The sequence below is a fragment of the Oncorhynchus keta genome, unplaced genomic scaffold, assembly GCF_023373465.1.
Source record: "Oncorhynchus keta strain PuntledgeMale-10-30-2019 unplaced genomic scaffold, Oket_V2 Un_scaffold_8144_pilon_pilon, whole genome shotgun sequence".
NCBI classification, from domain to species: Eukaryota; Metazoa; Chordata; class Actinopteri; order Salmoniformes; family Salmonidae; genus Oncorhynchus; species Oncorhynchus keta.
The window spans coordinates 155001-165837 of NW_026291002.1; the positions used below are offsets into that span (position 1 = coordinate 155001).

Consider the following 10837-nt stretch of genomic DNA (forward strand, 5'->3'; position numbering starts at 1 on the left):
ATATTAGCAGGTCAGGGTCTCAGATTCACAGTGTATTTTCTATATTAGCAGGTTAGGGTCTCAGATTCACAGTGTAGTTTCTATATTAGCAGGTCAGGGTCTCAGAGTCACAGTGTATTTTCTATATTAGCAGGTTAGGGTCTCAGATTCACAGTGTATTTTCTATATTAGCAGGTCAGGGTCTCAGATTCACAGTGTATTTTCTATATTAGCGGGTTAGGGTCTGGTCTCAGATTCACAGTGTATTTTCTATATTAGCAGGTTAGGGTCTCAGATTCACAGTGTATTTTCTATAGTAGCAGGTTAGGGTCTCAGATTCACATTGTGTTTTCTATATTAGCAGGTTAGGGTCTCAGATTCACAGTGTATTTTCTATATTAGCAGGTTAGGGTCTCAGATTCACAGTGTATTTTCTATATTAGCAGGTTAGGGTCTCAGATTCACAGTGTATTTTCTATATTAGCAGGTTAGGGTCTCAGATTCACAGTGTATTTTCTATATTAGCAGGTTAGGGTCTCAGATTCACAGTGTATTTTCTATATTAGCAGGTTAGGGTCTCAGATTCACAGTGTATTTTCTATATTAGCAGGTTAGGGTCTCAGATTCACAGTGTATTTTCTATATTAACAGGTTAGGGTCAGGGTCTCAGATTCACATTGTGTTTTCTATATTAGCAGGTCAGGGTCTCAGATTCACATTGTGTTTTCTATATTAGCAGTTTAGGGTCTCAGATTGTCATTTTATCAGTCTGCAGTTTGAGTTATTAGCATTTGCGAGCGGGTGAACAAACAGCTATATACACACACACACACATTAATACACACACACACACGCACGTACGCACGCACTGCACTTTGGCTGCAAGGTACCAGAGTCACATCTACTACCTGATTGGCCAGGGGGTCGTTGTTAGGGCCCCATAGCGACAGCAGGCGTTTGACAAGGAAGATATATTTAACATCTCTGAGTCAGTATCTTTCTCTCTCTCTCTCTCTCTCTCTCTCTCTCTCTCTCTCTCTCTCTCTCTCTCTCTCTCTCTCTCTCTCTCTCTCTCTCTCTCTCTCTCTCTCTCTCTCTCTCTCTCTCTCTCTCTCTCTCTCTCTCTCTCTCTCTCTCTCTCTGTCTCTCTGTCTCTCTGTCTCCCTCTCTCTTTCTCTCTGTCGCTCTCTCTAGAGAGAGAGAGAGTAGTAGAGAGAGAGAGTAGTAGAGAGAGAGAGTAGTAGAGAGACAGAGAGAGAGAGAGAGTAGTGGAGAGAGAGTAGTAGAGAGAGAGAGAGTAGTAGAGAGGGTAAAGCTCAGTGCATCAACCTTGAGAGAGTAGTAGAGAGAGGGAAAGTAGTAGAGAGAGAGAAAGAGAGAGCGTAGTAAGAGAGAGAGAGAGAGAGAGAGAGAGAGTAGTAGAGAGAGAGTAGTAGAGGGAGAGAGAGAGTAAAAGAGAGAGAGTAGTAGAGAGAGAGTAGTAGAGAGAGAGTAGTAGAGAGAGAGAGAGAGAGAGAGAGAGAGAGAGAGACAGAGTAGTAGAGAGAGAGTAGTAGAGAGAGAGAGTAGTAGAGAGAGAGAGTAATAGAGAGAGAGAGTAGTAGAGAGAGAGAGTAGTAGAGAGAGAGAGTAGTAGAGAGAGAGAGTAGTAGAGAGAGAGAGAGAGAGTAGAGAGAGAGAGTAGTAGAGAGAGTAGTAGAGAGAGTAGTAGAGAGAGAGTAGTAGAGAGAGAGAGTAGTAGAGAGAGAGAGTAGTAGAGAGAGAGAGTAGTAGAGAGAGAGAGTAGTAGAGAGAGAGTAGTAGAGAGAGAGTAGTAGAGAGAGAGTAGTAGAGAGAGAGAGAGTAGTAGAGAGAGAGTAGTAGAGAGAGAGTAGTAGAGAGGGTAAAGCTCAGTGCACCTTGTTTGGTGTCAAATGTTTCTTCCTCGTTAGATACTGAACCCTGCAACCACACACACACACACACACACACACACACACACACACACACACACACACACACACACACACACACACACACACACACACACACACACACACACACACACACACACACACACACACACACGCACACGCACACGCACACACACACACACTCCCTGACCTATAGTGACCCTCAGATTCCTGAATAATGGCCAGATTCCTCTTCTCCTTTCCTGAATAATGGCCAGATTCCTCTTCTCCTTTCCTGAATAATGGCCAGATTCCTCTTCTCCTTTCCTGAATAATGGCCAGATTCCTCTTCTCCTTTCCTGAATAATGGCCAGATTCCTCTCCTCCTTTCCTGAATAATGGCCAGATTCCTCTTCTCCTTTCCTGAATAATGGCCAGATTCCTCTTCTCCTTTCCTGAATAATGGCCAGATTCCTCTTCTCCTTTCCTGAATAATGGCCAGATTCCTCTCCTCCTTTCCTGAATAATGGCCAGATTCCTCTTCTCCTTTATTGAATAATGGCCAGATTCCTCTTCTCCTTTCCTGAATAATGGCCAGATTCCTCTTCTCCTTTCCTGAATAATGGCCAGATTCCTCTCCCCCTTTCCTGAATAATGGCCAGATTCCTCTTCTCCTTTCCTGAATAATGGCCAGATTCCTCTTCTCCTTTCCTGAATAATGGCCAGATTCCTCTTCTCCTTTCCTGAATAATGGCCAGATTCCTCTTCTCCTTTCCTGAATAATGGCCAGATTCCTCTTCTCCTTTCCTGAATAATGGCCAGATTCCTCTTCTCCTTTCCTGAATAATGGCCAGATTCCTCTTCTCCTTTCCTGAATAATGGCCAGATTCCTCTTCTCCTTTCCTGAATAATGGCCAGATTCCTCTTCTCCTTTCCTGAATAATGGCCAGATTCCTCTTCTCCTTTCCTGAATAATGGCCAGATTCCTCTTCTCCTTTCCTGAATAATGGCCAGATTCCTCTTCTCCTTTCCTGAATAATGGCCAGATTCCTCTTCTCCTTTCCTGAATAATGGCCAGATTCCTCTTCTCCTTTCCTGAATAATGGCCAGATTCCTCTTCTCCTTTCCTGAATAATGGCCAGATTCCTCTTCTCCTTTCCTGAATAATGGCCAGATTCCTCCTCTTCTCCTTTCCTGAATAATGGCCAGATTCCTCTTCTCCTTTCCTGAATAATGGCCAGATTCCTCTTCTCCTTTCCTGAATAATGGCCAGATTCCTCTTCTCCTTTCCTGAATAATGGCCAGATTCCTCTTCTCCTTTCCTGAATAATGGCCAGATTCCTCTTCTCCTTTCCTGAATAATGGCCAGATTCCTCTCCTCTCCTTTCCTGAATAATGGCCAGATTCCTCTTCTCCTTTCCTGAATAATGGCCAGATTCCTCTTCTCCTTTCCTGAATAATGGCCAGATTCCTCTTCTCCTTTCTGAATAATGGCCTCCTCTTCTCCTTTCCTGAATAATGGCCAGATTCCTCTTCTCCTTTATTGAATAATGGCCAGATTCCTCTTCTCCTTTCCTGAATAATGGCCAGATTCCTCTTCTCCTTTCCTGAATAATGGCCAGATTCCTCTTCTCCTTTCCTGAATAATGGCCAGATTCCTTTCTTCTCCTTTCCTGAATAATGGCCAGATTCCTCTTCTCCTTTCCTGAATAATGGCCAGATTCCTCTTCTCCTTTCCTGAATAATGGCCAGATTCCTCTTCTCCTTTCCTGAATAATGGCCAGATTCCTCTTCTCCTTTCCTGAATAATGGCCAGATTCCTCTTCTCCTTTCCTGAATAATGGCCAGATTCCTCTTCTCCTTTCCTGAATAATGGCCAGATTCCTCTTCTCCTTTCCTGAATAATGGCCAGATTCCTCTTCTCCTTTATTGAATAATGGCCAGATTCCTCTTCTCCTTTCCTGAATAATGGCCAGATTCCTCTCCTCCTTTCCTGAATAATGGCCAGATTCCTCTTCTCCTTTCCTGAATAATGGCCAGATTCCTCTTCTCCTTTCCTGAATAATGGCCAGATTCCTCTTCTCCTTTCCTGAATAATGGCCAGATTCCTCTTCTCCTTTATTGAATAATGGCCAGATTCCTCTTCTCCTTTCCTGAATAATGGCCAGATTCCTCTTCTCCTTTCCTGAATAATGGCCAGATTCCTCTTCTCCTTTCCTGAATAATGGCCAGATTCCTCTTCTCCTTTCCTGAATAATGGCCAGATTCCTCTTCTCCTTTCCTGAATAATGGCCAGATTCCTCTTCTCCTTTCCTGAATAATGGCCAGATTCCTCTTCTCCTTTCCTGAATAATGGCCAGATTCCTCTTCTCCTTTCCTGAATAATGGCCAGATTCCTCTTCTCCTTTCCTGAATAATGGCCAGATTCCTCTTCTCCTTTCCTGAATAATGGCCAGATTCCTCTTCTCCTTTCCTGAATAATGGCCAGATTCCTCTTCTCCTTTCCTGAATAATGGCCAGATTCCTCTTCTCCTTTCCTGAATAATGGCCAGATTCCTCTTCTCCTTTCCTGAATAATGGCCAGATTCCTCTTCTCCTTTCCTGAATAATGGCCAGATTCCTCTTCTCCTTTCCTGAATAATGGCCAGATTCCTCTTCTCCTTTCCTGAATAATGGCCAGATTCCTCTTCTCCTTTCCTGAATAATGGCCAGATTCCTCTTCTCCTTTATTGAATAATGGCCAGATTCCTCTTCTCCTTTCCTGAATAATGGCCAGATTCCTCTTCTCCTTTCCTGAATAATGGCCAGATTCCTCTTCTCCTTTCCTGAATAATGGCCAGATTCCTCTTCTCCTTTCCTGAATAATGGCCAGATTCCTCTTCTCCTTTCCTGAATAATGGCCAGATTCCTCTTCTCCTTTCCTGAATAATGGCCAGATTCCTCTTCTCCTTTATTGAATAATGGCCAGATTCCTCTTCTCCTTTCCTGAATAATGGCCAGATTCCTCTTCTCCTTTCCTGAATAATGGCCAGATTCCTCTTCTCCTTTCCTGAATAATGGCCAGATTCCTCTTCTCCTTTCCTGAATAATGGCCAGATTCCTCTTCTCCTTTCCTGAATAATGGCCAGATTCCTCTTCTCCTTTCCTGAATAATGGCCAGATTCCTCTTCTCCTTTATTGAATAATGGCCAGATTCCTCTTCTCCTTTCCTGAATAATGGCCAGATTCCTCTTCTCCTTTCCTGAATAATGGCCAGATTCCTCTTCTCCTTTCCTGAATAATGGCCAGATTCCTCTTCTCCTTTCCTGAATAATGGCCAGATTCCTCTTCTCCTTTCCTGAATAATGGCCAGATTCCTCTTCTCCTTTATTGAATAATGGCCAGATTCCTCTTCTCCTTTCCTGAATAATGGCCAGATTCCTCTTCTCCTTTCCTGAATAATGGCCAGATTCCTCTTCTCCTTTCCTGAATAATGGCCAGATTCCTCTTCTCCTTTCTGAATAATGGCCAGATTCCTCTTCTCCTTTCCTGAATAATGGCCAGATTCCTCTTCTCCTTTCCTGAATAATGGCCAGATTCCTCTTCTCCTTTCCTGAATAATGGCCAGATTCCTCTTCTCCTTTCCTGAATAATGGCCAGATTCCTCTTCTCCTTTCCTGAATAATGGCCAGATTCCTCTTCTCCTTTATTGAATAATGGCCAGATTCCTCTTCTCCTTTCCTGAATAATGGCCAGATTCCTCTTCTCCTTTATTGAATAATGGCCAGATTCCTCTTCTCCTTTATTGAATAATGGCCAGATTCCTCTTCTCCAGGAACAACAGAGCTCTGCCTCTTCCTCCTGATGCATCCTTCCATCTCCAGCAGCTTCCCCAGCAACAAGACGTATGGAGAGGTCCAGTTCTTCAACACGAACAACTACCACCAGGGAATAGACTGGTAATCTATGTTACTATATATCTATGATACAACTACCACCAGGGAATAGACTGGTAATCTACATTACTATATATCTATGATACAACTACCACCAGGGAATAGACTGGTAATCTATGTTACTATATATCTATGATACAACTACCACCAGGGAATAGACTGGTAATCTATGTTATTATATATCTATGATACAACTACCACCAGGGAATAGACTGGTAATCTACCTTACTATATATCTATGATACAACTACCACCAGGGAATAGACTGGTAATCTATGTTACTATATATCTATGATACAACTACCACCAGGGAATAGACTGGCAATCTACCTTACTATAGATCTATGATACAACTACCACCAGGGAATAGACTGGTAATCTACCTTACTACAGATCTATGATACAACTACTACCAGGGAATAGACTGGTAATCTATGTTGTTATATATCTATGATACAACTACCACCAGGGAATAGACTGGTAATCTACATTATCTATGATACAACTACCACCAGGGAATAGACTGGTAATCTACATTATCTATGATACAACTACTACCAGGGAATAGACTGGTAATCTATGTTATTACATATCTATGATACAACTACCACCAGGGAATAGACTGGTAATCTACATTACTATATATCTATGATACAACTACCACCAGGGAATAGACTGGTAATCTACCTTACTATATATCAATTATTATACTTCCTGTCTAGGTATATGGAGTTGTTCCCGCTCCCGTCTAACGCCACCAGTGACTTCCTGTTTGAGAAGAGCTCCGCCTACTTCCCCTCTGAAGACGCTCCTCGCCGCGCCGCCGCCCTGCTGCCTAAAGCCAAGATACTGACCGTGCTGATCAACCCCTCAGACAGGGCTTATAGCTGGTACCAGGTACACACACACACACAATGCCAAGATACTGACCGTGCTGATCAACCCCTCAGACAGGGCTTATAGCTGGTACCAGGTACACACACACACACACACACACACACACACACACACACACACACACACACACACACACACACACACACACACACACACACACAATGCCAAGATACTGACCGTGCTGATCAACCCCTCAGACAGGGCTTATAGCTGGTGCCAGGTACACACACACACACACACACACACACACACACACACACACACACACACACACACACACACACATATACACACACACACACACACACACACACACACACACACACACACACACACACACACACACACACACACACACACACACACACACACACACACACACACACACACACACACAATGCCAAGGTACTGACCGTGCTGATCAACCCTCAGACAGGGCTTATAGCTGGTACCAGGTACACACACACACACACACACACGCACACACACACACACATACACACACACACACACACAGTGCCAAGATACTGACCGTGCTGATCAACCCCTCAGACAGGGCTTATAGCTGGTACCAGGTACACACACACACACACACACACACACACACACACACACACACACACACACACACACACACACACACACACACACACACACACACACACACACACACACACACACACACACACACACACACACACACACACACACACACAATGCCAAGATACTGACCGTGCTGATCAACCCCTCAGACAGGGCTTATAGCTGGTACCAGGTACACACACACACACACACACACACACACACACACACACACACACACACACACACACACACACACACACACACACACACACAACACACAGGGTATTGATATGGTCTTTTAATAACCTCAGTGTTGATATGGTATTTTAATAACCTCAGTGTTGATATGGTCTTTTAATAACCTCAGTGTTGATATGGTAGTTTGATAACACCTCAGTGTTGATATGGTCTTTTAATAACCTCAGTGTTGATATGGTCTTTTAATAACCTCAGTGTTGATGTGGTCTTTTAATAACCTCAGTGTTGATATGGTCTTTTAATAACCTCAGTGTTGATATGGTCTTTTAATAACCTCAGTGTTGATATGGTCTTTTAATAACCTCAGTGTTGATATGGTCTTTTAATAACCTCAGTGTTGATATGGTCTTTTAATAACCTCAGTGTTGATATGGTCTTTTAATAACCTCAGTGTTGATATGGTCTTTTAATAACCTCAGTGTTGATATGGTCTTTTAATAACCTCAGTGTTGATATGGTCTTTTAATAACCTCAGTGTTGATATGGTCTTTTAATAACCTCAGTGTTGATATGGTCTTTTAATAACCTCAGTGTTGATATGGTCTTTTAATAACCTCAGTGTTGATATGGTCTTTTAATAACCTCAGTGTTGATATGGTCTTTTATGGTCTTTTAATAACTCAGTGTTGATATGGTCTTTTAATAACCTCAGTGTTGATATGGTCTTTTAATAACCTCAGTGTTGATATGGTCTTTTAATAACCTCAGTGTTGATATGGTCTTTTAATAACCTCAGTGTTGATATGGTCTTTTAATAACCTCAGTGTTGATATGGTCTTTTAATAACCTCAGTGTTGATATGGTCTTTTAATAACCTCAGTGTTGATATGGTCTTTTAATAACCTCTTTTAATAACCTCAGTGTTGATATGGTCTTTTAATAACCTCAGTGTTGATATGGTCTTTTAATAACCTCAGTGTTGATATGGTCTTTTAATAACCTCAGTGTTGATATGGTCTTTTAATAACCTCAGTGTTGATATGGTCTTTTAATAACCTCAGTGTTGATATGGTCTTTTAATAACCTCAGTGTTGATATGGTCTTTTAATAACCTCAGTGTTGATATGGTCTTTTAATAACCTCAGTGTTGATATGGTCTTTTAATAACCTCAGTGTTGATATGGTCTTTTAATAACCTCAGTGTTGATATGGTCTTTTAATAACCTCAGTGTTGATATGGTCTTTTAATAACCTCAGTGTTGATATGGTCAGTGTTTATGGTCTTTTAATAACCTCAGTGTTGATATGGTCTTTTATGGTCTTTTAATAACCTCAGTGTTGATATGGTCTTTTAATAACCTCAGTGTTGATATGGTCTTTTAATAACCTCAGTGTTGATATGGTCTTTTAATAACCTCAGTGTTGATATGGTCTTTTAATAACCTCAGTGTTGATATGGTCTTTTAATAACCTCAGTGTTGATATGGTCTTTTAATAACCTCAGTGATATGGTCAGTGTTTTTAATAACCTCAGTGTTGATATGGTCTTTTAATAACCTCAGTGTTGATATGGTCTTTTAATAACCTCAGTGTTGATATGGTCTTTTAATAACCTCAGTGTTGATATGGTCTTTTAATAACCTCAGTGTTGATATGGTCTTTTAATAACCTTAGTGTTGATATGGTCTTTTAATAACCTCAGTGCTTAGAACAGACCGTTATTGATCCAACAACCATGTCATTTGATTGGCTTCTTTTTCAACATCTTCCGGGTGAACGTGAGGTTTCACTAATGCATTCTGGGAAATGTAGTATTCCTCCCCCCATATTGAACAACATGTGTCAGTGATTAATGAAATGTAACAACTTTAAATATTCACAGGTTCTGTCAATTGTTTCATCAATACTTGATGTGCACGTTTGATGTTTTATGATCACAATATACAACGAGTGGACAAAACATTAGGAACACCTGTTCTTTCCATGACTCAGACTGACCAGGTGAATCCAGGTGAAAGATATGATCCCTTATTGATGTCACCTGTTAAATCCACTTCAATCAGTGTAGATGAAGGGGAGGAGACAGGTTAAAGAAGGATTTGTAAGACTGGAGACAATTGAGACATGGTCTTGGCCAGGTCGCAGTTGTAAATGAGAACTTGTTCTCAACTTGCCTACCTGGTTAAATAAAGGTGAAATAAATAAAAGACAGTGATTGTGTGCCATTCAGAGGGTGAAGGGGCCAGACAACAGGTTGAAGTGCCTTTAAACGGGGTGTGGCAGTAGGTACCAAGGGGGTTTGTGTCAAGAACTGCAACGCTGCTGGGTTTTTCACACTCAACAGTTTACCAAGCATGTCAAGTATGGTTCAACCACCCAAAGGACAAACTGTGGGAAGCATTGTAGTCAACATGGGTCAGCATCCCTGGGGAACGCTTTCAACACCTTGTAGAGTCCCCGAAGAATCGAGGCTCCTCTGAGGACAAACTGTGGGAAGCATTGTAGTCAACATGGGTCAGCATCCCTGGGGAACGCTTTCAACACCTCGTAGAGTCCCCGAAGAATCGAGGCTCCTCTGAGGACAAACTGTGGGAAGCATTGTAGTCAACATGGGTCAGCATCCCTGGGGAACGCTTTCAACACCTCGTAGAGTCCCCGAAGAATCGAGGCTCCTCTGAGGACAAACTGTGGAAGCAAGCATTCAGTGGGGAAGTCAACATGGGTCAGCATCCCTGTCAACATGGGTCAGCATCCCTGGGGAACGCTTTCAACACCTCGTAGAGTCCCCGAAGAATCGAGGCTCCTCTGAGGACAAACTGTAGGAAGCATTGTAGTCAACATGGGTCAGCATCCCTGGGGAACGCTTTCAACACCTCGTAGAGTTCCCGAAGAATCGAGGCTCCTCTGAGGACAAACTGTGGGAAGCATTGTAGTCAACATGGGTCAGCATCCCTGGGGAACGCTTTCAACACCTTGTAGAGTCCCCGACGAATCGAGGCTCCTCTGAGGGCAAACGGTGGCTCAACTCAACATGAGGAAGGTGTTCTTAATGTTTTGTTCGCTCATTGTTAATCAAATTCAGTATCCTTGAATTCAAATTCAAGGTGTGTGTGTGTGTGTGTGTGTGTGTGTGTGTGTGTGTGTGTGTGTGTGTGTGTGTGTGTGTGTGTGTGTGTGTGTGTGTGTGTGTGTGTGTGTGTGTGTGTGTGTGTGTGTGTTCTAACGCGGTGTATTTCAGCACCAGAAGGCTCTTGAGGAACGCACCGGGTCGATGCTCTCCTTCTATGATGTCATCAGTGCTCAAGGCGGGGCGCCGTCCAACATCCGATCACTACAGGACCTCTGTCTCAC

The 10837-nt window shown here is 42.6% G+C and overlaps 1 protein-coding gene across 1 annotated transcript in view; it reads left to right on the top strand.

Annotated features, from left to right (window-relative positions):
• The window catches only part of LOC127929552 (bifunctional heparan sulfate N-deacetylase/N-sulfotransferase 4-like), a gene marked incomplete at its 3' end in the record, with an annotated part of 95677 nt that extends 84845 nt beyond the window's left edge, over positions 1–10832 (top strand). The window contains exons 11-13 of the mRNA XM_052517469.1: positions 5686–5809; positions 6529–6703; positions 10725–10832. Coding sequence (XP_052373429.1) covers positions 5686–5809; positions 6529–6703; positions 10725–10832 — 407 coding nt within the window. The remainder of the gene's footprint in view (positions 1–5685; positions 5810–6528; positions 6704–10724) is intronic.
• Positions 10833–10837: the final 5 nt, after the last annotated feature.